General features: G+C 43.3%; 1 protein-coding gene across 21 annotated transcripts in view; it reads right to left on the reverse strand.

Annotated features, from left to right (window-relative positions):
* MYO18A (myosin XVIIIA) overlaps positions 1 to 26,041 on the reverse strand; it is a 361,012-nt gene that overhangs the window by 78,348 nt on the left and 256,623 nt on the right. For all 21 annotated transcript variants that reach the window (XM_033921174.1, XM_033921173.1, XM_033921154.1 and 18 more), the window contains 4 exons: positions 19,355 to 19,465; positions 15,222 to 15,326; positions 13,270 to 13,416; positions 13,057 to 13,170 (listed from right to left, as the gene is read on the reverse strand). In XM_033921174.1, the coding sequence (XP_033777065.1) occupies positions 13,057 to 13,170; positions 13,270 to 13,416; positions 15,222 to 15,326; positions 19,355 to 19,465 (477 nt within the window). The remainder of the gene's footprint in view (positions 1 to 13,056; positions 13,171 to 13,269; positions 13,417 to 15,221; positions 15,327 to 19,354; positions 19,466 to 26,041) is intronic.

Below are 26,041 nucleotides of genomic sequence, written 5' to 3' on the forward strand. Positions count from 1 at the left end.
CGGGGCAAGAGGGCTTGACGTTAGAGAAAGGGCGAACCGCCGGAAGAGGAAGCAGCAGGCGTAGGGCTCACAGAAGGGCCGGGACCGCCAAGAGGAAGCAGCAGGAGCTTCTACATGATGGGGGGGGGGGTCGGGAGGCTGTGGGGGTGCGAGCGGTCCTTCAGGGTGGGGGTGCGGGTGGGAGTGCGTGCAAGCGGTCCTTCGGGGTGGGGGTGCAGGTGTGTGCGGTCCTGCGGAGGGGGGTGAATCGGACGTCGGGGGGGGGGGAGGAACTATGTAAAAAAAAATTTATATAGCGCGCTCACGCATATACCGCGCAAGGTTATGCACGGTTTGTAAAAACACGTATAATGCGCACGTTATATGCGTGAAAAGACGGTACTTTCTGGGCTCCTTGAAACAGGAATATGTAAACAATCCTTTGGAAGATCCTTATCCTCTGGAAGTCTCTGTGACTTCACTTCCCCCAGGTTCTTAACTAACTTTTCCAAGTCCTTATCAAACTACAGATTCCCCCAGAAGAGAAGCTTAGTGATTCAAGCCTTAGGCATCACATCCTTGGACCAATGCCTTAACTACAATCAATGCCAAGCCATGGCAGCCACCGTCACCGCTCATGAGAGAGTACACTGCCTTTGTGCTTTCTGCCAGTTGCTGCACACTCGCCACAGTATTTACACTGTACCAAAGACAGCCTCTTGTTGGAGTTCATAAATGGAACATGAATATGCAACTTATTCAGGTTTGCTTGGAAGTTCTTTTTGATTAAGACTGTGGCACCCAGAACAATGGAAAATATTTTTGTATCTTTCTGCCATTTTTCTTAATCTCGGTCTGCATTTCTTGGTACTTGAGGATCTTCCATCTCTCCTCATGATTCACTGGGTAATCACTTGGGACCAACATCTCTATAACCAATGCCGTTTTGGTGTTTTTCTCTTTTACTACTATATCTGGTTTCTGGCATCCAGCTTTTTATCATTTGAGATAGAGATGTCCCAGGCGATCATAACTTCTGTCTGCTGCACTCCCTAATGCGACACAATGAGATGCATGGCCCACCTGCTCAGTGGCCCCAGAAGTCTCAACTTCCCTCAAGGACTCACCTGGATTGGCCAGTATACGGTGCAGAGAGCCTGTCATATTGTATTACCATTATTTTTGCAACACACACAGGGCCGGCTGCAATCAGCTATCACACCTAGTCAGCCTGCCCAAGCCCAGCCCACCTCTCTGTTGGTCTCAAGCCATCTGCTACTCTCCCTACAAGACAAGATGCAGTTTGTGCCCCCTTGAAGCATATGTACCTCCCCTAGCTCTCTCTCTTTTTTTAATTACTTTATTATGCTGTCCCAATAAAAACAGTTGCCTTTGCTTTACTTGGGGGGGGGGGGAGAGAAGGGCACAGACACAGGCCTGCCTAGGCCCCCAGGGTGAAACTACTTGTCAGCTAACACTGGGCCTCTCTCAACCAGGATGGCTACAGTCAGGCTGCGAGAAGACAGGAAAGGCTGCTTATTCAAATGGAAAGCTGCTGCCGTACTCCAGAACTAGCTAGGAAATCACTCAAAGTCTGGAGAGATGTAACTTATAGGCTAGTTCCCTGGGAGCCCCACCAGACCTTGCTTGACCTGGGAGAATAGCATGTCTACTGAGCCATGACTGAAATAGCATAAGGACGGACTGTAAACCCTAGATTTTGTGTACTGAAATAATGAATGAATAAAGATTTTCGATTTTGAAAGTGTCAGAGTGCCTCTATAAACAAAATACAGTTGGTTGGGTTTAAGGCAGACTTTTGAAAGCTGATAAAAATCTACCAAGACTGCACTACCAGAAGCTAGTTAAACAGGTACAGAATAGTGGATAATTTTATTTTTTAAAAGTCAGAAGCCATGAGGGCAAGTCACCTAGAAACACTTTAGTCTGACAAGCCAAAGGATGGGGGACTTCATACTGAAAAATGGCTGGACTGCCAGTAGCCGAGATTCTGTTTGTAACAAGGATGAATGTGTTGGGATATCTATACATGGATCCTTGAGACTAAGAACAGACATGCAATCCCCATTATTTGAATAGAGGAAGAGTGGAGGGGCCAGTGATCATTTAGGAACTTTCTTTGAGAAGAAAACAATTGAGAACACTAAAATTTATTGCAAAGCATAAGCCTGCTTTTTAAAATTCTGTTTTCATTTTTTAAATAGAAACAGAGATAATTACAGCAAATAAAAATTATACATACCAACTACTAATCTTCACTACCCTTTCCTCTTCCTTAGAAATCCTCTGTGTTTGTCCCTTGCTTTCTTGGATTCAGATACACCTCTACTAAGGGGCCTTTCCACACATCCGCTACCCTTTCTATCAAGGAGCACTTCCTTAGATCAGTGGTTCCCAACCCTGTCCTGGAGGACCACCAGCCAGTCAGGTTTTCAGGACAGCCCTAACGAATATGCATGGAACATTTCTGCATGACTGTCTCCTCCATTATATGCAAATCTCTCTCATGCATATTCATTAGGGCTGTCCTGAAAACCTGACTGGCTGGTGGTCCTCCAGGACAGGTTTGGGAACCACTGCCTTAAGATTACTCCTGATACAATCCCCTTTTACCTTCATCCTATGTTCCCTCATTTCAGAGCATTTACAGTCATGTGAAAAAATTAGGACACCCCATGAAATATTCAGGAGCCAGCGGATAAAGCTTAGACATAGCTTTAGAGAGCTGGAAAGAACTTTCTGGGGTATCCCACTGTTCAGACCAAGAAGCTGTGGATGGGATGGAAAAAAGGAGGAAAGCACATTAGAATGGTCCATGACTGAACACTGTGACATGGAAGGTGGAGATTCCAATTTGAGCTCTTTCAGAACATCAGCAATAAAACGATGGACAGAGACATTCTTAATAAGTCTGCGGACTCATCTAAATCCTGACTCTCAGGGCGACCGTGCTGACTCGTCCCGGCAAGGGCAGCAGCAGGATCCAAAATAGAAACAGCAGCAGGAGACAAAAGAGGCATTAAAATCCATAAGGCAACTAATATAGTCGAGCTCTGTCATAGCTGGACGAGAGGACTCCTGAACAGGGAACTTTGCCACTGATGCAACCGACTTAGAAGAAACCGACGCACCTGCCAGCTGCATCAAAAAAGCTGGGTCCGAAGCATACACTTTTCAGAGGAGTCAAATAAAGTCCATGGAAAATTCACACTCCATAGCCACTGCCGGGCCCTCGAAAACAGCCTTTGGGTGAGATTTCTTTTCCAAAACCGCAGACCAGGCCGGCTCCCTGGCTTCCGGGAGGACCCGGAAGAGGTGAAATCTGAAGCTCCCGCCCCCTCCTCAGCGTGCTGCAGCATGCGGCACATGGCCGCTGATCTGGCACAATCAATGTACACATTTGACAGATTAGGAGCTGAGGAGTCTATCCCAAATGATTTTTAACAAAATCAAGAGGTTTTGATGCAGAAATGAAACTTTGAAAGAAGGATCAATAAAAATCCAAGATGGCCGCTGACAGCGAATTAACGCCAAAAGCAACAAAAATAAAGAAAATTTAAAAAACAGCGATTTGGGGTCTAGGGAATTGGAGACCTGAACCCTACCCTTAGAAACTGAAAAATGAGTTTTACCACATTCCACAAACCACCCCTGTAGCTCCCATTGAAAATAATGGAGGTGTACTTATACTCTGTGCCTGCCTGTCAGCTATTACCCTGCAGCCTCAGAAACTACTCCAAATGACCAAAGTTTTAGATCATCAGACTGCCAGTCAGACAGACTCCAACTGTAACCTGCACCCCAACAAAACCACTCCACGTGACCAGTGGGCAGGAAACGTAGCCTGTGCCCTGAAACCGAGAGGAACTTTTACTCAAGATGCATACAGCCTGTGCTTAAACCCTTGACAAGGTCAGAGGGCAAGCAAACTCCCAGGGGAATGGACCTCGAGTCCAAGAAGGGTGGCACACAGCAGGCTGACTCCACAGGTCCACCGAAGTTTCTCTGTGAAGCAGCAGTCCGGCTCCTCGGGTCTGGGTCCTTTCCTCTGACAGAGGACCACCGCAAAGGGGTCTCACAGCACTAAAGCCACCAAAAAAAAAAAAGAAAAATATGCAGAGCAGAAGACTTCTACATGGATTGCTTGCAGAAATTGAAACTATAGTTGGCTCTCTCTCTACAAGGTAGGAAGAGCACATGCTCAGAAAAGTATTTGGATTTCTGCAACTCCCGGATTGCGGGAAGGGATTGAACAACTAGTGTACTGAATCCGGAAGGGACGTAACAGAATAGGGCTTTTATCAGTGCAAAAAAAAAAAACAACCCACTAGAAGATATCTGTTGATTAAGTATATCATTAAAAACTGCAGAATGTTTTGGATAATTACCAAGTATGATAATAAGGCTTATAGTTGATGCTAAAACAAAACCAACTTCAGAGAAGCACTATAAAAAGGGTCTAGAACAAAGACAAGAGAAACAGTGACATATGAAAAGAAAAATGGAGTAAATGCTGGAACACTGACAACATCAGTAAGAGGAAGCAATTATTGAAGGTGAAAGATTGTTTATGAAACACTATCCAGTCAAAAAGAATTATGGTATTGACCAATTAATTCCAGCTGCCCTTCTTGTGATGTTTCTGCACTTATGTGCTTATTTATACTTATGAATTTGCAATAGGGGTTTTTGGTATTTTTTTAAAGATCTAGATTGCAAATACCTAACGCAGTTTATTAAATTGCTAGGAAGCCACAACTGCTTGGAATCAGCACCAGTTGGAAATTTTGCATGATAAAAGAAAAAAGATTTCAGAGATTGCATGGGGAGTTAGGGGTCTGGCTTGTCCCTTTTATTTAATTAATGAGCAATCAGTTTTATGGGAACTTGGCTGTTAGCATGCATTTAATAACACCATTAAAACAGATATGAAAAAAATAAACTTAAGAACCCAGAATACCTGAGGGCAATTTGAAGATCTTATTAAGTGCAAATTAAACAATCTGATTGTACAACAGTTTTAACACTGATCTATATAAGGCAAAAGACATAAGATCTGTTATACTGAGTAAGACCAAAGATCCATTTAGCCCAGTATCCTTCTTCTAACAGTGATCAATCCAGTTACAAGTATCTGGCAGAATTCAAATAAGAAGTAGGATTCCATGCTTCCTACCCCCAGGGATAAGTAGTAGCTTTCCCAAGATCTACCTTAATTGTTTATATACTTTACCTCCAGAACTTTATCACACCCTTTGGCAATGAATTCTTGAACTCAACTAATTCAATGAAAATATTTTTTCTCCAATTTTTTTGGACAATTTTACTCCTGGCGGAATTCTGACCGTGCAAGATTGTGGTTCATAAACAGTCCTTTCTAAGCCAGCACAAGAGGAGGAAGTGACCTGTTGTGCAGCGGTTCGCTTCCTCCTCTATTGCTGTATTTACACTGAATTCTACACAGCATGTGAAGAATTCTGTTCAAATTCTGCTTGCAGAATTCCTCCAGGAGTACAATTTGTTTTGAAAGTATTACTTTGGGCTAGATTCACAGACCTGCCCAACCGGGACCGACCCGTTCCCGATCCGGGCAGGTCCAATGGATTCTGCAAAGTTGAATATGCAGATGGGGCGATCGGAGGAACACCCCCATCTGCCGGCATGGATCGCTGGTATGTGATCCCGATGCATGCGCAGACCATCTGTAGATAGTCTGCGCATGCGTCTAGGCCCGTCCGAGCCGCAACTTTAAAAAAAATTATTTTAATTTTTTTGCTCAGCGAGCCCGTGGGGAAGGGCAGGAGAGATTTTGGGCGGCAGGCAGGAGAAACCCGGGGATGAGCAGGGCGGCAATTCAGGGCAAGTAGGCAGGAGAGATCTGGACAGAGCAGGGTGGCAATGCGGCAGAGCAGGCAGGAGAGATCCAGGGAAGAGCATCAGGGCGGCAGGCAGGAGAGATTTGGGGCAGCAGAGAGCAGGGCTTCTATGGAGCTGGAGAGTCGGAAAGACATTTTCAACTGATCCCCAGCAGTCGCTTCTTGGGTTGATAGGCCAGCCCAGTCGGTTATAAAAATTTGTTTGGTGAATGGCGTCCCTGTCCACTTTGCATGCGTTTCTCCTCATTTGCATGCACAGATTCGAAGCGGATCGCAGGAAAGGTTAGTGAATGGGGCCCGAGGGAAATCTGGTCGCAAAGGGGTTGCAAACTGATCGGTTTGCTATGTGAATCTAGCCCTATGTAACTTAATGGCATTCACTCTAGTCTTTGTACTTTTTGAAGTGTAAACAATTGATCTGCATTTACCCATTCCACTCCACTCAGGATTTTGTAGACTTCCATCATATTCCCATTCAGCCGGGGAAGCCTTTCTTCATATGAAGGTATTTCTATCCTCTTGATTCCTTTGGTCATCTTTCCTTGAGCCTTTTCTAATTCTGCTATATGTTCTTCGAGTTGTGGTGACAAGATTGCACACAATACTCAAAGTCCAGTTGCATTATGGAGTGAGACAAAGGCATTAAAATAATCTTTGTTTTATTCTCTGTTTTCTTTCCTAATAATTGCTAACATTGTTTTCTATTTTTTGCCCCCACCACCTAGAATAGTTGGATAGTGCAGGATAAAAAATGCTTAAAGAAATAAATATATGTACTATAATAATGAAACCTAGATCTTTTTCCCTGGATGGGAACTTCTAATATGGAACCTAGCATCATGTAGCTATAATCTGGATTATTCTTCACAATGAAAATCAGTTTGTACTTGTCCACATTAAATTTAATCTGCCATTTAGATACCCAGACTTCCAGTCTTGTAGGTCTGCAATTTCTCACAATGCAAATGCAGGTTAATAACTTCACCTGCAAATTTGATCACTTCATCCACTGTTCCCATTTCCAGATCGTTTAGAAATATGTTAAAAAGCACCAGCCCCAGTACCAGTAAAGAACCCTGAGGCACTCCACTATTCACCCTCTTCTACAGAGAGAACTGCCCATTCTCCATTTACCAACTTTTAGTTTTAAACAGTTCCCAATCCAAAATAGAACACTGCCTCCTATTCTATGGCTTTAAAATTTCCTTATTAGGGACTTTGACAAAATTTAAAAGCTTTCTGAAAGTCTAGATACACTACATCAGCTTCAAAAAATGCAGCAGAAGGGATGAACTATGGAGGTACTTTACCCACCATATTCTCATCCTTCTCTTATGCCCAATGTCTTGCTCCCTCTTTTCACAGCCTTCCTGCCTTGTGGAGAATAACAGATTTTCAGGTTTTAGAAAAGAAAGTTAGAAAATACTTAAAGGATAAAAGACGTTCTCCACTATGTTCAGGTGGATGGATTCTCTCCTGATAATCTATATTACATTTCCAGAAACACCAAAGCAATAGCTGAAGAGGGAGGTATGGATCCATTGGTATCACCAGATAGTCTGAATATCTCTCAATTTTTGAAGTCCTCTAAAGACTATATTGCAAAAAGAGCAACGTTACTAGTAACTTTAAAATTTGAAATAGAAAAGCAAGCTATTCTTAGGGCTCTTTTACATATAACATAACTTTATTCTTCTATACCGCCATAATCAGGATCTCCCGTACGAAGAACGGCTAGACAAATTACAGCTATACTCGCTCGAGGAGCGCAGAGAGAGGGGGGACATGATCGAGACGTTCAAGTATCTCATGGGCCGCATCGAGGCGGAGGAAGATATCTTCTTTTTCAAGGGTCCCACGGCAACAAGAGGGCATCCGTGGAAAATCAGGGGCGGGAAACTATAAGGTGACACCAGGAAATTCTTTTTCACTGAAAGGGTGGTAGATCGCTGGAATAGTCTTCCACTGCAGGTGATTGAGGCCAGCAGCGTGCCTGATTTTAAGGCTAAATGGGATTGACACATGGGTTCTATTCACAAGGCAAAGGAAGGGGAGGGTTATTAGGGTGGGCAGACTAGATGGGCCGTGGCCCTTATCTGCCGTCTATTTCTATGTTTCTATGACTTTTAGGCGGTTCACACCGAAGAGACAATCAGCGAATTACAATATGCAAATTATAAAATTATAAAAGTACAACATATTACTCAAGAATAGACATAATAAAAGGTTTGCCTAAGATGCCCGATACTCTTGAACCTGCCCCAACTGTTTAAGAGAACTCCACACACAACATTAACCCTCCACGAAGTCGCATTAGCGGTTTAAGTGCACGCAGCTTTTTAGCACGTGCTAAACCCGCGTTACGCAGCTAGAACTAACGTTGGCGTTAGCATCTAGCGCGGCCAGCAGTTTAGTGCGTGCTATTACACACGTTAAACCGCTAACGCGGCTTCGTAAAAGGAGCCCTTAAACTTTACTTCATAAACAAACATGCTCTATTCTGTGGTCAGAAATTAAATGCGTTTCCAGATGTCTCCAGGCAAACACAGTATAGGAGAAGACAGTTCCTACAACTCAAGACACGAGTCTTGGCAACAGGAGCCTTATTCTTCCTTAAATTTCCTTGCAAATGTTTGGTTACATATGAGAGTAATAAGTACATTTTTGTTGATCCATCTCAGTTGGAAAATTTCCTACAAGATAAACCTGAAGTAGATAAATTACCTGAGATTATTGTAGAGGTTGATAAGAAGTGATAAAGAAAGGAATATGGATATATTGCCTGCTTGTCAGAAGTTATAATTTAAATTACCTTTTATGTATGTGATCTTTCGGGTGATGTTACAGTCCCAATAATGTGGACTTGGAATTGAAAGGTTTATTTTCTTTTATGTAATAATTTTTGTTCTACATTAGTGTATATTCCTAGTTTTATTTGTTGTAACAAATGAATAAATTTATAAAGAAAATACTTAATGGATAGATGTACTTTCATTTTCTTTAGACAATACTAAGAAACGAGCATGCCGTGAGCACATTACCAAAACCTTTATCTGGACTATCATCTCTTGCTTAGATTACTACAACTTCCTTCTCTCAGGTCTTCCACTCAACCATCTTTCTCCCCTTCAATCTGTTCAAAATTCTGCTACACGACTTATATTCCACCAGAGCTGCCCTATTCACAATACTCCTCTCCTCAAGTCACTTCATTGGCTCCCCATCCATTTACAAATACAGTTCAAACTCCTCTTACTAACTTACAAGTGCAGTAACTCTGCAGCACCTCAATATCTCTCCTCACTTATCTTTCCCTATGCTATGACCGGCACCCCCCCCCCCCAACTCAGTTCATCGTGTAAATCCCTCTTATCTGTACCCTCCTCTTCCACTGCCAACTCAAGACTCTGTCCTTTCTATCTTGCTGCACCATATGCCTGGAACAGACTGCCTGAGTTAATACATCAAGCTCCATTTCTAGCAGTATTCAAATCCAAGATAAAAGCCCACTTTTTCGAGACTGCTTTCAACTCTTAACACCAACTCACCATAAGATACCTATGGCAATTCTATCATTTCTCTGCAAGAAACTCCCCAATCACTATCTGTCCCATTTCCTGTGTCTGTCCTAATTAAATTGTAAGCTCTTCTGTGCATGGACTGTCTTTTACATGTTGAATGTACATCATTGCATACACCTTTCAGATTTATAGAAATGATAAATTGTAGGAGGAGGAGGTGGTGGTGGTAAACCACATGACTTCAGAACATCTATTATTAAAATTCCTTCTCTTCTCTGCTTTGATATTCTCCAAGACAGAACCATATGAAGTTATAATTGCATCCTATGCAACTCATCCATCATAGCATCCTCACCTCCCCAAGTGCATCCATTCCCCTCCTGAAAGCAGCCCCCCAGGAAGAAGACTCCTAACCCCAAAGAGCATCACTCACTTTCTTGTAGGCCCCCAGGCCCACTTGAGGAAAGCCTTGGTGGTTTAGGGATGGGTGAGCAGCAGCAATCCCCTGTAGATTGCTGCTACCCACCCTACCCTACATCACCAGTGTATTCCTCAGGTAAGCCCGGGGGGGACCTTTTGGGAAGAAGGAGGTCTTCGGAAGGGGAGCTTGCAGGAGCATGATAGATGTATTTAGGGGAAATGGAGGAAAAAGGGGAGATGCTGGCCAAGTGTGTGCAATTTGGCATCCCTGCCTCCCTTGTGCCCTGTGCAGATATCATACTATGGTCCTACACCAAGATCCTGTGGAGCTTCTTCTATCAGTTAAACATATAAGAACATAAGAATAGCCTTACTGGATCAGACCAATAGTCCATCAAGCCCAGTAGCCACGGTGGCCAATCCAGGTCCCTACTACCTGGCCAAAACCCAAGGAGTAGCAACATTCTAAATAGAATCTCAAAGAGTAGCAAGATTCTGGAACCCTAAATAGTATCAACATTCTGTGTGAAATCTCCAAAGAGTAGCAACATTCCATGTCTTTCGCAATAACAGCAGACTTTTGATTTTATATAGGGCAAAATGCTCATTCATTCCTCTCATTTCTGAAGATCTGCAGACGCTCCTTCACAAAGCCTGGGAGACAGAGAGCATTTGGACTGCTTACAGCCAAGCCTAGATCAATGCTGTACAACTTTAGGAGCATGACAAACCTATTTGTGCATCTTTAAGTCATTAACCATTTGCACCACAATTTTAATGATTGATGCCATCATAATACAGCTGGACCAGAGCCCAGTGACATAAGAACGCACCTAGAACAATGGCTGATGACATCATAATGCAGCCTATGCAGAAAAAATGCTCACCTCAGATAAGCAGCCTACCTCTACAGTCCAGCCCTGTAGCAACTCTATAAGAACAAGAATGTTGCCCCCTCCCCCCCTACTCATTTAAGACTCAACTACTGGCTAGATAATTAGGGAAGTGGGGGACTTAGCACAGAATCCAAAGTACTAGCCTTAAGAAACTTAATGAATCTTATTAGCACATAATTTCAAATCAAAATGAGTTCTTGAGCTGTTGCACAGAGCCATCCATCTTATTACCACATCAGGAGGAAGGGGGGAAAATTCTAATGGACTAAATTTATTAAGTCTCTTTTAAATTAAAATAGAATTCTCTAACATTTTTATAACATAATTAAGGAATTTGAGTTATTTGACCCAAAACTGCTGATGATGGGAAATACTGTTCTTTATTAATCATGGCTAGCATTCTATTCTCAACATGATATTCTGCTCAGGCTTTCTTGTCAAGGTCACTGAATTAGGGCCGATTGATGGCCTGCAATCCCCTTCTCCACTGACCTATTCTTCCCTGTAGCTATAGGGATTATGTGCAATTGATATTTCAGGCCACTGTGAAATTAAATTTGGGGTTTCCATTTCTCTTGTTCCTTCTGTATTTTATTTTGTGAATTCTTTTACCAACCTCTCAGTTTTAAATAGAAAACCAAGCCGGGATTGACAGCAGCCTGTCTGATGTTGATGCCGATTAATAGGCCCCCCAGAGAGGCCCTTTCACAGTCCCCAGGCTCTCAACTGGGACAACCCTCAAGAACTAAAGGAGGAGGATAGGGTAAAATGTCTCTCAGAGCTCAAGAAGCAGGCATGATTTTAACACAGATTTACTGAAACAAATGCTAGCTCAAATCCAAAGGCAGCATTTCTTGGCAAATGTTCCAACAACCATTTGGTAAAATTCACTTCAGAATTAAAGATGACGACATCTGCAAAATAGGGTTCTTTTGCACATCAGAGATTCTTTCATTTCCCCATTATCCTGAGCCATCTCCTTTCCCAGGGCTGTGAGAGGGCAATGAACCATTTCAAGGTCAACACATCAGGGATTATATGCTTTGGCATACACTGGGAATCTTGGCACTATACCAGGCCCCCACTCTTTTCTGGATACTGAGCATATCACTCCTGCAAAACTCAGCTTTGGAAGAACTGCTGCACTGCCTAAGACTATGGGAGGTAGCACAGGGATAAGGTGTAGACAAGCTAAAAATATCCTATCACAGGACTTCCTAGAAATTTACTTGGATGAAAATCTCTACTGTAAAATTATATAGCCATATGGATGATATTACCATACTGATACCTATAACAGCTCTTACAAAGGACACTATTATTTATTCAATTGAGGTTGTTGAAACATGGATGAAAGATTTCAGGTTAAAGCTTAATCCAGATAAAACAACATTTTACTTGGCTTCTCCATCTGATACGATCAAAGACAACTCAATAAGATTGAATGGCACAATTTATTCTATCCTGCTGATTGTAAAAATTTTGGGAATATATTTTGATCGCAAACTCTCTTTTGATTTCCACATTAACTCTCTTGTTAGGAAATCTTATTTCTTACTCTGAAAACTAGGAACAATTAAGTCGTATTTTGACTTTTTCTCATTTAAATTGCTGGTTCAATCTCTTGTTCTCAGGATTATTGTAATGTGCTCTATCTTTCGATATCCAAGAAAAATCAAAAAAGGTTGCAGATTATCCAGAAAACTGCTGTGTGTTTAGTTTTTGGACTGAAACAATCCGATCATGTGACGGAGTATTACCATAAGCTGCACTGGTTGCCAATAGAGGCAAGAGTGATTTTTAAGTTTGGCCGTATCTGTTTCAAGGCTCTCAGTGGGTTATTACCCAGTTATCCCATGGATCATTTTATATTTGCCAATAGAAAACATCTACGTGATCTTCGGCTCTTTGATTTTCCTTCTGTAAAAGGATGTGTTTATAAACGCTTCTTTAGTAAGATCTTAGCGTATCAGACAGCATTATGGGATAAACAAAGTAGTATGTATCTTTCTATCTCTACTTCTTATTTGGTATTTAGAAAATTTATGAGGACTGATCTATTTGGTAAATATTTTAATTAATTAATTAATTAATTAATTGTGTTTATACCGTGTATACTTGTATTTTAATTTTTGTTAACTGCACAGAACCGTGAGGTAGTTGCAGTATATAAGAAATTTTGCTATGTTATGTAAATTGAAGACAGCAAAACAGATAATATGAGGACTGCACATACACCTACCCACAGCCAATGTATTGCCACCTGCAGTGATGACTTTGGTACACTGGTTACTCCTAGCCAAGGAAGGGGCACTTACGGCCTAGGCATATGTGGCTACTCACAGCTGTTTTGGCTTTAGAAATGTCTTCAATTTGCAAATGCAGATCTTCCATTTCTACTTCCAAGGATTTCTTTGCCTTTACTGCAGCTGAACAGGTAAATTCAGATTCCTCCAACTATAAAAAGAACAGAAATGAGAAAATGATGGCACCATATGAACCTTTACAGACCAGTCAGAGCAACAATCAAGAAGGACCAGAAGTCTTCAGAGAGACCTGATTCTTGAGTTGTGCAATCTCCCGCTTGCTGGGAGTGTTGTTCTTCAAGTGGTCTAGCATGATCTGAGCATCTGCCAGCAGAGCCTTGGTCCGCTTCAAGTCCTTCCGCAAACGTTTTTCTGTTTCAAAGTCCCGCTGTCCAACCTATTGATCAAGAAAAGGACATTGGCCATTCAGAAAGGAAATTTTAAGAAGTTTCAGGAGATTTGGGAGCCATTAGCAAAATATTGCAATGCTTAAATAGTGTTTTTCCTTTAAATATGTACATCCGGGTGGGGGAAGGTGGGGGGTGGGAATTTTGAATAACTGATATGGGGTAATTATAGATATTTATGTATAGATATTGTGATTGTTTAGGGGGGAGGAGGATATAATTCTGAAATGGATATTATAAGACTATTAAGTGTGGAATTTGGATATAAAATGTTTGTATTTACTGTGACACTTAAGAAGGCACAAATTACTGATTCCTTCCAAAGGCAGAATGTAGCCATGAAGATCAGTCAAAAGTCTCTCACTACCCATTACAAGTGGCACCACCCCTTCCTGTTCTTGGCTGCAGAAAACATAAGATTTCTGCATCTATGTGCCAACTGCTTGTTCTCCAGATACTGGAGAAACTAACTGATGAAACAAGAAAACGTCCCTGAAAAGGGCTTAATTTGGACACATCAGGCCAGTGAATTTTAAATGCTTATTAGTTTACTGTTGGCAGGGTTGTCAACAGTCAATAAACTTACTGTGTCTGTATTGAAAACCATCTAAAAAAAACACTAAGTCTGTATTGCAACATCTTTACAGAAGCTCATGTATTATAACACCATTACAGAAGATCATGTAAACTGCTCTGAATTGATTCCCCAGTCAATCATAGTGTTATAGAAGCTTTCAATAAACTTAAACCATTAGTTAAGAAAAAAAAGTACTAAAAGAAAAGCTTCATACCAGTAAAAATGATATGAGTAAAGAGCCTATGACTCTGGCTCAGGCTCTGTGAGAAAAGTGAATCTAGACATAATGGGGGTTACTTCATGAAAGGGAACCTTAAATCAAAGTTCCTACAAGGTACCTATTTTATAAAGGCAATGCAGATGCCTTTATAAACAGGCACCAAGAACCAGCTCCTGTGGTGCACAAATTTTCAAGCACGTATGTACACTTGGTCCAAAGAAAGTGCTCACATACTTGTGTGCTCAATGGGGTCAAGGCACTTTCTGCTTGGAAAGCATATTTTATTCTTGGGAAAAAGGCTCTTATAAAACTGCTCAGCACTATATGCATGTTAAAAGCAGGCACATGGAAAGAGTGCGCTTACTTTTATGCAATCTGTGCAGAGACATTCCTGAGGGCAGAGCTGCAATAAGCCCCAAGTCATTTACAAGAGACTCATATAGACACATAGGCAGTAAACGTATAAGGCGCCACCTAGTCTTCGACATCAGAAATGCGCATAAATTGTGATTATTTTTGTTTATTTACCTCATAAAATACTGACCGGTGGAAAAATGTGCACCATGTTTTGGTGGCACATACAATGCTACTGGGCATGAGCATAGGCAGGGGTAGAACTTGGATGGAACATGGACAGAACATTCAAATACAACACAGATTTTGTGCTGTTTGTATTCTGGCAAATTTTAAAAGTCAGATGTAGTTCAGAGCCTATCAATGCATTTCTCAGGCCTGATCTTTCCCATCCTCATGCACCTGTCACATGAAACTGATTAGAGATATTCATTCTGTGATTTCAGCTGTAAATAGTTTTCTAGATTCCAGGTTTTCCTTGAGGGCTGGAATCCAGTTGGGTTCTCAGGATTTCCCCAAGGAATATGCATTGAGAGCAGTGCATGCAAACAGATCTCATGCATAGTCATTGGGGAAATCCTGAAAACCCGACTGGTTTCCGGCCTTCAAGGACCGGAGTTGCCCACTCCTGTTCTAGACTGTACCTGGTCGCTGACTGTAGACAGCTTGCTCTCCAAGTCTCTCTTTTCTCTCAAGACCTTCTGCTTATCTTCATACTCCTCCTCTAGTTGCACTTCCATTTGCTTCAGCTGTGGGCAAAAAATCCAGCCTTATTTAATTAGAGAAAGTACAGAAGATGGTTATGTATATTAAAACTTTCTATACCACCTTGTCTGACAGACAGATCTAGGTGGTTTACAGATCCAGTCTACCTATTCTGTGGACTTCATTTTCCCTCTACCACAGGGCCGCAATCCAGTCGGGTTTTCAGGATTTCCCCAATGAATTTGTATGAGATCTATTAGCATACAATGAAAGTAGTGCACGCAAATAGATCTCATGCATATTCACTGAGAAAATCCTGAAAAACAACTGGATTGTGGCCCTCGAGGAGGGACTTTGACACCCCTGCTCTACTACTTAGGTCCCTTTGAAGATAATTTTACAACAGCATGCTTAGGCAGGAAAAACACATGGCCATAGATGTTTTACCTATTTTATAAAGGCAACGAATGCATCTGTGTCCTACTACAAAATATCTCTCTGAAAGCCCCCAACTAACTCAAAGTTACACCTGCTGCAAAGAAGGCCTCGTACATAATTTATAAAATAAATGCATAAGGGCCAAGGCTGTCTCTGCTCCACCAATTCTTTAGCATGTAAAAGTTGGTACTGTTTTCTGAGCACCTACTTTTATGTGCATTAAATCCCCTGAACAATTCTATAAGTGCCTACTTGAGTATGAAAAATGCAAGGCAATTCTATATTTGCATGTGTGTCAAGAAAATCGGCTGTTATGCACATAATTGCATTATGTACCCTTATATAAGATAGTGTATAAATACAAGGGGGCATACATAGGACCGTAGCAAAGTATATGCAGGCAGTATGATCACACAAGGCACAACAGAGGCAGGGGGTTAAAACTGGGCATAGGCTGCAGCAGAGTGCTTTGCTGCCTCCCTTCTGTCCCTTCCCCCAGCACAGTGTGGAACGGTGCTGCCTGATTCGATTCAGCCAATTGAATTGATTTTTCGATTCAATTTTCCTGTCCAATTGGGTGTGGGTTTTTTTGGTGTGGTTTTTTTTTCCCAAACATTCCAGCTAGTTTATTTTGTATCCTCTTCACCCACCCTTTGCCCTCTCCAATCCCACGCTGGTGCTGTGGTGTAAACAAAATAAACAAACAAAATGACTTTTCCTCTCTCTGTTAGGTTCTAGCTCACACTTGCTGTCTAACACCAGCTCCAGCAGGACACACATTTCAAATCTGACATATTGTAAACACAAAATAAAATTATTTTTTCTACCTTTTGTTGTCTGGTCATTTTATTATTCAAATCATGTTGGTCCTGGGCTCTGGCTTCTGTTTGTCATCTGTTAACGCGCTCACCAGGATCTCCTGCCCATTTGATGTTTGCTTCTTTCTCTGTGCTCATCACCCATCTTCTATCTCTGTACCTTTCCTTCCACTGCCATATCCAACATTTCCTTCCCACTGTCTACCATCTCTCTCTCTCTCCCCGCCTTGTGCCCTCGGTCAAACCTCTCTATTCCCCTCCATGCAGCATCTCTCCCTTCCTCCCCTCAATTATCATGTGCAACATTTCTTTCTCTCCCACCATGCAGCAGCTCTCCCTTCTTTCCACCCTCTGTCCAACATTTCTCTCTCTCTCTTCTCCATGAATGTCTCCCTCCCTTCCACCATATGCAGGATTTCTCCCTTTCACACTTTTCTAACTCTTTATGGCATTCCCTTTCCTCTCCTCCACCCAATGTCCAACAATTCTTCCTCTTTTCATCCCTGTGCAGCAGCTTTCTGTCCCTCCCTCCCTCCCTTTCCTCCTGTGCAGCTGCTTTCCATCCTTCCCATCCCCCTGTGCAGCACTTCCCAACCGACACCCTCCTCCCAAGATCTGACATACCATTGGGTCTCCTAATGCAGCAGCAGCAGCGGCGGTGGACAGGTAGCAGATGCAAGTTCTGAACAGGCTTGTTCGCGGTCTGCCCTGCCAGGGCTTCCCTTTGCCACATCAACAGTGACGTACAGAGAGAAGGCCTCAGTAGCAGTTACAGTAACACAAACTTCTATACACAGTGCAGGAAAAGTCCAGTTGTTCTCCTATCTTAGGTTTCTGGTATCTGAGAAAAGAATACCCACGCCCCTTATTTTCATAGCTAAGAGGTTACATGCTAAATATATAGATTGATAATGTTTATATTGTATCAAATGATCATGCTTTTGCATTAGGTGTGTTTCTTGGAGGAATATTATGTGTAACATGAGCCCACTTAGACATGCCCATTTATGCCTGCTATTGATCTGGCATAAATGTTCATGCCTAAACACAGGCATGCCAGTTTGGGTCTACAAATTCAAACCAGCTCAGTATTTTATATAAGTCCAAAGACCCACTATTCAAGCACTAAACACACAACGGAGTCTTATGGATATGCATTTTGTAAAGAAATTCTTCATTCAAAGGATCTTAAAGACCTCAGCAGTACCTTCTGTATGTATCCAAACTTTTACACATACAGAATAGAGGCACCCAAATTGTCATTGGTCTGGGTCTACAGCAGCTTGATGCACAGATGTCATTATAAAACTGGTGCTCAGTGTGCAGTATCAGCAGATCTAACTGGAGATGTCAAGTTATAGAATTGATTCCTTTGTTTCTATACCATGCATGTTATGTTTGCATTATTTCATTATCCGTGCTCTTATTTCTATTGAAAGTATATTCCAGGTATCTATTACCTCTTGGGGGAAAAAAAGGTATTTTTTCATATTGGTTTTGAATCTTCCTCCCTCCAGCTATTCGTGACGGTGCCTGACATTCTATGGAAAATACATTCTTCTTAAAATTTACTGAAGCCTGTTAGATACAGTAGAGTCTTGGTTAACTGGGTCTCAGTTAACTGGGACTCTCATACAACCGGCAAAAAAACTGCCAGTGGGGAAAAAAAATATCCCCTGAAGCACCAGTGGCAGCATCCAGTGTCCTGTGCCACAAATCCTCCCTCAAGCCCCAAAGTAGCTACAAACCCCCCTCCCTCCTATCCCGAAGCACCAGCACGACAGCGGACCCGAGCTACAAAGCATTCCTCCCTCAAGCCCCGAAGTAGCAGAAGAAGCGGCGGACCTGTGCCGGGAACTCCCTCGAGCCTTCCTTTTCTCCCTTCCTTATCAGAGCGCAGCTGGTCAGTAGGAGGCAGCTTGAAAACAGGCTGCTTGCAGCCAGCCCCAGCAGGGCCTTTCTTCTGATGCGTCATTTCTGACTCAAAGGAAAGGCCCTGCCAGGGCTGGCCTGTTTTGAGGCTGCCTCCTGCTGACCGGATGCACTCGGATAAGGAAGGGAGAGAAGAAGGGAGTGAGGGAATTCCTGGTAGAGAATTTGTCCCTGTCCCCACAGGAGCTCAATTCCCCTGTCCCCTCCCCGTGAGTTTTGGCGCTGTCCCTATTCCTGTAAGCTCTGCCTTAACTGCACAAGCCTCAAACACTTATGATTTTAAAGTTTTCGAGGCTTGTGCAGAGGAGGACAGAACTTGCAGGAATGGGGCAGCGACAGGAAAAGTACTTGTGGGAACGGAACAGGAAAATGAGTTCCCTTGGGAACGGGTAAAAATTTGTTCCCATGTCATGTTCGCAGTTCAGGACCACCGCCTACATTTGCCACTTTGGGGCTTGAAGGAGGGAGGAGGACTTTGTGGCTCAGGACCATTGCTGCTCTGGTGCTTCAAAGGGGGTGGGTGGGGGGAGCAGGGAATTTGAGAGTGTGTTACACAAGGTTTCTAACACACTTTCAATTAACCAGAAAAACAGTTATCCAGTATGCAACAATCCCCGTGGGTGCTGGATAACTGAGATTCTACTGTATCTGAATTTTTGTATCATATATCCCCTTTCCCTTTTTTCTACTAGAGTACATCTTTAGCTCCCTCAGTTTCTCCATGTATGGCTTACAGTTCAGCCTTGCACCTTACTGATGGATCTCCTTTAACTGTCTCTATGTTGTTAATGTCCTTTTATAGATGTGAGAATGCTCCTCAGTAGGTGCCAGAAGAATAAGCACTAAGGCCTGGCAAGTATAGGACAAACAGAAACAGAGTGTACCTTCTTCTGGCAAGACTGCCGGATTTCCTCCACCTCCTCATCTTTACTCTCCTGTTCCTTGCAATGAGTTTGCCTCAGCCGTTCCATCTCCATCTCCAGTCGCAACTTGGCCTGCATGAAAATAACACCGAATACACTGGATTATATAAATGGTCCTAAGTAAAAAAACATGCAGACTAGCCCTTGGCCAGTATACATTTGTGAACCCCAACCATGGACCCCATTCACTCTTTCCCTGTCACCCCACCCTATGAGGATCTCATTCATGGCATTTCACCCCTGGATATCCTCTTGGCCAGTTCATCTCTTTTGAACTAGTTTGGTTTGGTTTATTTATTTATATCCTGCCCTTACCCCAAAATACATACAAAGATGCATACCAGATCGACAATAAATATACCTACAAACGGAGCAAAAATACAAACAATAAAATACATAGGCGACTAACACCTTACTGTCATTATCTCTTCCTCATAAACCACCCTGTATTTCACCTGGTAAAAAAGATGCCGTTTAAGCAGTCTTTTAAAATTCTGCATATTTTGTTGCCGACGAATGTACTCAGGGAGGTTATTCCATTCCCTAGGCCCTATACAATGGAATATACTAACTCTAGACAATGTTAGCCTCAGCTCTTTTACAGATGGAATTTGCAGTTCTAATTGTTCTGCAGATCGAAGTGGACGAGACGGAACACGAGGTAGAATGCTCTCAACAAGATGTCTTGGAGCCAAGTTATGTAAGCACATATAAACGGTTAGCAATATCTTAAAGCGAATCAACTTCAACCAATACAAACTCACATAATATTGTCATGTGTTCTCGTCGCCCCAACCTAAACAAAGTTCCGATCACTGAATTTTGGGCTGCCTGGAATGATTTGATTGAGTACTATGTCACTATGTTTGGAGTGGAAGTGCAGCCCAATGGTTAGAGCAGGAGGATAAAAATCAGGGTTCAAATCTCACTTCTTCTCCTGACACTCCTTCTGACTATAGCCAAGTCATTTTCACCCTCCATGGCTTGAGATCCAGATAAACTGTAAGCATTGTGAGGGTTGGAGCTAACAAATGCAGTTTCATGTGTAGCTAGTCTTGAGCTCAAATTTGAAAAGGAAAGTACCATACATACTCGAATATAAACCGAGGTAACATTTTTTTTACCTCCAAAAAAAGAGGGTTGACTCAAATACAAACCAAGGGTTTATATACAAATATAGTAATGCTCTTTCTCCTTCCCCTCCACTCCCCCCAAAAAAGAAATCTTATTTTTCCTGAAGTGATCTGTACTAGCCTATCCCAGCCTGGCAGCCCTAGCCTGACAGTCCCAGCCACAGCCTAACAGGCAGGAGCATAGGAACATCAGTCCTGCCCTAGTTTACCTATGGACCACAAGGGTGTAAAAGGTAGGCTGTGAATGGGTCTGGGGGACAGAAGGGAGGTGGGCTGGAGCAGAACTGGTCGGGTCAGGATGCAGGAGAGGCCCCTCCTGTTCCAGCTCACTGCTAGACCACCAGGGATTAAGGCAGGCCCGCAGGAAGCCTGTAGTGGATCTGGGAGGGGCACGGGGTGGTGCAGAGCTAGGGAGGACTTCAATATAAACTGAGACCCTCCCATTTTGGCCATTTTTTGGCCCCCCAAATCTCAGTTTGTATTTGAGTATATCCTGTATTTAAATCATAAGCAGTTGGTGACATCTGTTATACTGGGGAGGAGCCAGAGCAAGTTAAAATCCTTGAGGTGGGGGACAACACCTATATCCAGAGTAAAAGGGCACTGGGGCATTTCTGGACACAACAGGGAAGTCCCCCTTCTCTGTGTGGCTCTCTGCAGCTGATAATATATACACTGAATACACTCCAGGGAATTATGTGTCAAAAAAACTAAAACAATGTACAAAAACATAATGACATATAAAACAGAGTATTCAGGCAATGTATACAGATACTTTAACACTTGGCTCCCCATCAGCCCTAATCCTCTGTCCAGCATCTTTCTATTGACCACGTATACAGTGATGTTCAGCTGCACTGTAAGAGAAATCCTATGGTTACTGGCAACTACCAGTTTTTTGGTAGGTTGTCAAGTGGCACCAGGCTTCAAATCTGCTGGCCTTTAGTTTAATGTTAAGTTACCAAAGGCATTTGGAATATATACTAGTTGTACCTAGTGGCTAGAGTAGGAAGAGAGAGCGAATGGGAGAAATAGGATTTAATATAACATCTTTCTAACTCCTTTGAGCTCTTGGACAAATCACTTAACCCTCCACTGCCTTAGGTACAAAAAGATTATAAGCCCTCCAGGGGCAGAATACTACTTCCTGTATCTGAATGTAACTTTCAGGGCTGGCTCAACCTATGGACCAGGTGAGACCCTGGTCCAGGGTGCTGGTGATAAAAGGCACTAAATTCCCAGTACAATTTACCTTCAAACTTCTAGAAGGATAGATGCTGGACTGGGATTTTGGCACCCTTTATCATCAGTGCCCTGAATTCCTGTGACAGGGGGGTCCATCAGGAGGGGGGACACTTGCGGGGGGGGGGGGAGGGGAATAGTAGATCACAGGAGAGAGATACCAGATTGTGGGGGTGTGGTGGAGCATCAATGTAAAAGCTGGCTCAGAGTTCCACAATCCTTTGAGCTGGCCCTGGTAACTTGCTTTAAGCTAAATCTAAATCCAAGGTCCAGCACCAGACAGTTTGTGAAGTAATACAAAACCCTACAAAAGTCACTAATAGCTAAACAGCGAATCTACCATTCCAAAATAGAACTAACTTCCCGGAGTCAAGCAACAAGGGCATCATCACCTACTTTTTTCCTACTGGCCATATACATTCTTCTTTTATAATGCCATAATTTTTTTAAATAAAAGACTGTGTGTTTATCAGGCATTTTATAAAATACTGTACTATAATATATACAGAATTTTTTCTCACTGGCAGTTTTTCTTCTCTCTGTTAGGTTCTAGCTCACACTTGCTGTCTAACATCAGCTCCGGCAGGATACACATTTCAAATCTGACATATTGTAAACACAAAATAAAATTATTTTTTCTACCTTATTTTTTCTACCTTTTGTTTTCTGGTCATTTTATTATTCAAATCATGTTGGTCCTGGGCTCTGGCTTCTGTTTGTCATCTGTTAACTCACTCACCAGGGCCTCCGGCCCATTTGATGTTTGCTTCTTTCTCTGTGCTCATCATCCATCTTCCATCTCGGTACCTTTCTTTCCACTGCTATATCCAACATTTTTTCCCGTCTACCATCTCTCTCTTTCCCTGCTTTGTGCCCTGGGTCAAATCTCTCTATTCCCCTCCATGTAGCATCTCTCCCTTCCTCCCCTCCATTATCATGTGCAACATTTCTTTCTCTCCCACCATGCACCAGCTCTCCCTGCTCTTTAAACACAAAGACCTAAACATTCATTTTCCCACCTAGACTACCTACCTTTTAAACAAAGTTATCCTCTTGTTGTATTATCATTTATGAAGTGTTCAGTGGCACTTTTGTGCAAAAGCAGCAATCTATAAGTATACATTAATAAGACTTTCCAAAAAAGTACCTGATATCCCAACAAAACAGAGAAAATGCAAGCTCCTAGACCAGCGATGGCGAACCTGTGGCACGCGAAGGCCTTGCAGCTAGCACACGCAGGGCCGCCATCAGGGCAGTACTACCAGGGAGTGCACAGGAGAGAGAGCTGAACGGGGACGATGGGGGACCCGTGGGGTTAAATATAACTCGAGCTGCGAGGCTCATTTTCTACTCCGACTGCCCTGCCGCTCACACAGCCGATCGGAAATCTTCCCCGACGTCAGCGCTGACGTCAGAGGGCGGGCTTAAGCAAAGCCCGCCCTCCGACGTCAGCGCTGAAGTCGGGGAAGATTTCCGATCGGCTATGTGTGCGCGGCGGGACAGGCAGGAAATAGAAGACAAGCCTACGCGGCTCGAGCTACATTTTGCTGAGAAAGTTGCTAAGATGGGCTGGGAGACAAACGGGAAACACAAAAGGGGGAGGGAGTGCGTTTTGGACACAAGGCATGAACTTGGGAGAAAGGAAGGGAGGGAAAGAGATGCTGAGGTGGGGGAGGGAATGGGTTTTTTCACACAGAAGGCATGAACTTGGGAGAGAGGAAAGGAGGGAAAGAGATGCTGAGGTGGGGGAGGGAATGGGTTTTTGGACTCAGAAGGCATGGACTTGGGAGAGAGGAAGGGAGGGAAAGAGATGCTGAGGTGGGGGAGGGAATGGGTTTTTGGACTCAGAAGGCATGGACTTGGGAGAGAGGAAGGGAGGGAAAGAGATGCTGAGGTGGGGGAGGGAATGGGTTTTTGGACTCAGAAGGCATGGACTTGGGAGAGAGGAAGGGAGGGAAAGAGATGCTGAGGTGGGGGAGGGAATGGGTTTTTGGACACAGAAGGCATGGACTTGGAAGAGAGGAAGGGAGGGAAAGAGATGCTGAGGTGGGGGAGGGAATGGGTTTTTGGACACAGAAGGCATGGACTTGGGAGAGAGGAAGGGAGGGAAAGAGATGCTGAGGTGGGGGAGGGAATGGGTTTTTGGACACAGAAGGCATGGACTTGGGAGAGAGGAAGGGAGGGAAATAGATGCTGAGGTGGGGGAGGGAATGGGTTTTTGGACACAGAAGGCATGGACTTGGGAGAGAGGAACGGAGGGAAAGAGATGCTGAGGTGGGGGAGGGAATGTGTTTTTGGACACAGAAGGCAAGGACTTGGGAGAGAGGAAGGGAGGGAAAGAGATGGTTGTGTACATGGGGAATAGAAGAAAGGAGAATTTTTGGTCATAGGGAGGGAGTGAGGTACAGACAGTGGCATACCAAGGTGGGGGTGGGGGCGGTCTTCCCCGGTTTTACGCTCCAAGGGGGTGCACAGCTGGCCACCCTCCAGTGTTCTCCCTAGGCTGGCAAACTGCGTCTCTTTAGCCACTTGAGTGCCACCGCCGCCATTGGGAACAGGCCGATGCCAAGTTCTCTCTGCTTTTCCCTGTGAGGCCGACCAACTCTCGCCACCCGCGTCAATTCTGATGTCGGAGAGGATGTTCTGGGCCAGCCAATCGCTGCCTGGCTGGCCCAGAACGTCCTCTCCGATGTTAGAATTGACGTCGAGTGGCGAGAGTTGGTCGGCCCCGTGGGGAAGAGAAGCAGGGCGAACTCGGCGCCGGCCTGTTCCCGATAGCGGCAGTGGCAGCCTATTCCCCAGTGGCGGTGGCAGCATTTTCCCAATGGTGATGGCATAGGGGAGGGCAAGGAGAAAGAAAGAAAGGGGGGACAGGGAGCCAAAAAAAAAAAAAGAAAGAGGGCTGGGTAAAACAAAGAAAAATGGGGCACGGAGAGAGAGAGAAAGACAGACATACAGAATGAAAGGGGGTATGGAGAGAGAGAGAAAAAAAGAAGGGGGCAGGGTGAAACAAAGAAAAAGTTTGGGGAGGGAATGAGGTCTGGAGAAGAAGCATACAGGAGGCTGAAAAAAGGGAAGAAATATTGAATGCACAGTCAGAAGAATAAAGTGCAACCAGAGACTGATGAAATTACCAAAGGTAGGAAAATGATTTTATTTTCATTTTGGGATCAAAATGTGTCCGTTTTGAGAATTTATATATGCTGTCTATATTTTGCACTATGGCCCCCTTTTACTAAACCACAATAGCGTTTTTTAGCGCAGGGAGCCTATGAGTTTCAAGAGCAGTGTGGGGCATTCAGCGCAGGTCCCTGCGCTAAAAACTGCTATCGCGGTTTAGTAAAAAGGGAGGGGAAATATTTGTCTATTTTTGTATAGTTGTTACTGAGGTGACATTGCATAAAGTCATCTGCCTTGATCTCTTTGAAAACCCGCGGAATATAAATGATAATTAACATTTTCTCTGCGTACAGCGTGCTTTGTGTTTTTAAAATTTTATTGTTGGTAGATCATTTTGACTTGGCCACAAAGGTAAGGGGGAGGGAGGGGAGCTGCTGAAAGAGTCTACCTTGACGTGGTTGCAGGCTTACAAATCTTTTGGTCAAAGAGTGTGTATTCGGCCCATGAATGAAATCATTAAAACATTATAAATTGCCAATAAATTGAAATGAAAACCAAAGGATTGTGAATCAAATTGATTCTCTGACAATACAAAGATTCCAACCTTTAAAAATGATGTTACATAGTTCAGGCAACTTTATAAAGAGTTTTTAGATACTAAAATCTTGTTATTAAGGTTTAATTGACGTGCTGGCACTTTGAGGAAATTCTTTGGTTTTGTGCGGCAGTTTGGGCACTCGGGCTCAAAAAGGTTAGCCATCACTGTCCTAGACTATTCTTCCTACAGTTCTAATTCCTGTGATAACATCTGTAAGTAACTTGCCAATGCCAATTTCAAGGATACTCTTCCACTGTATCATTATAACCTGATATTTGGATAATTCCACTGGAAGTTAAACAAATCCAGTATGTTCTTCTCATTTGAGCTGTTATTTTTATAATCTACTTTGAAGCAGTTGTTAATGAAGAGATGTTTGGAAAGCTCCTCCTATGAAGCCACTTCCAACCTGCCTTCTCCTTACCCCCACACACTGTTACAACTTCTGGATTGTTCTGCCTTACCACCCTTCCCCAACATATGATTGTCACAGCCTACCATTATTCTTCCCTCCATCTATACCAGTGGTCTCAAACTCGCGGCCCAGGGGCCACA

Source organism: Geotrypetes seraphini, chromosome 15, assembly GCF_902459505.1.
Source record: "Geotrypetes seraphini chromosome 15, aGeoSer1.1, whole genome shotgun sequence".
Taxonomy (NCBI): Eukaryota; Metazoa; Chordata; class Amphibia; order Gymnophiona; family Dermophiidae; genus Geotrypetes; species Geotrypetes seraphini.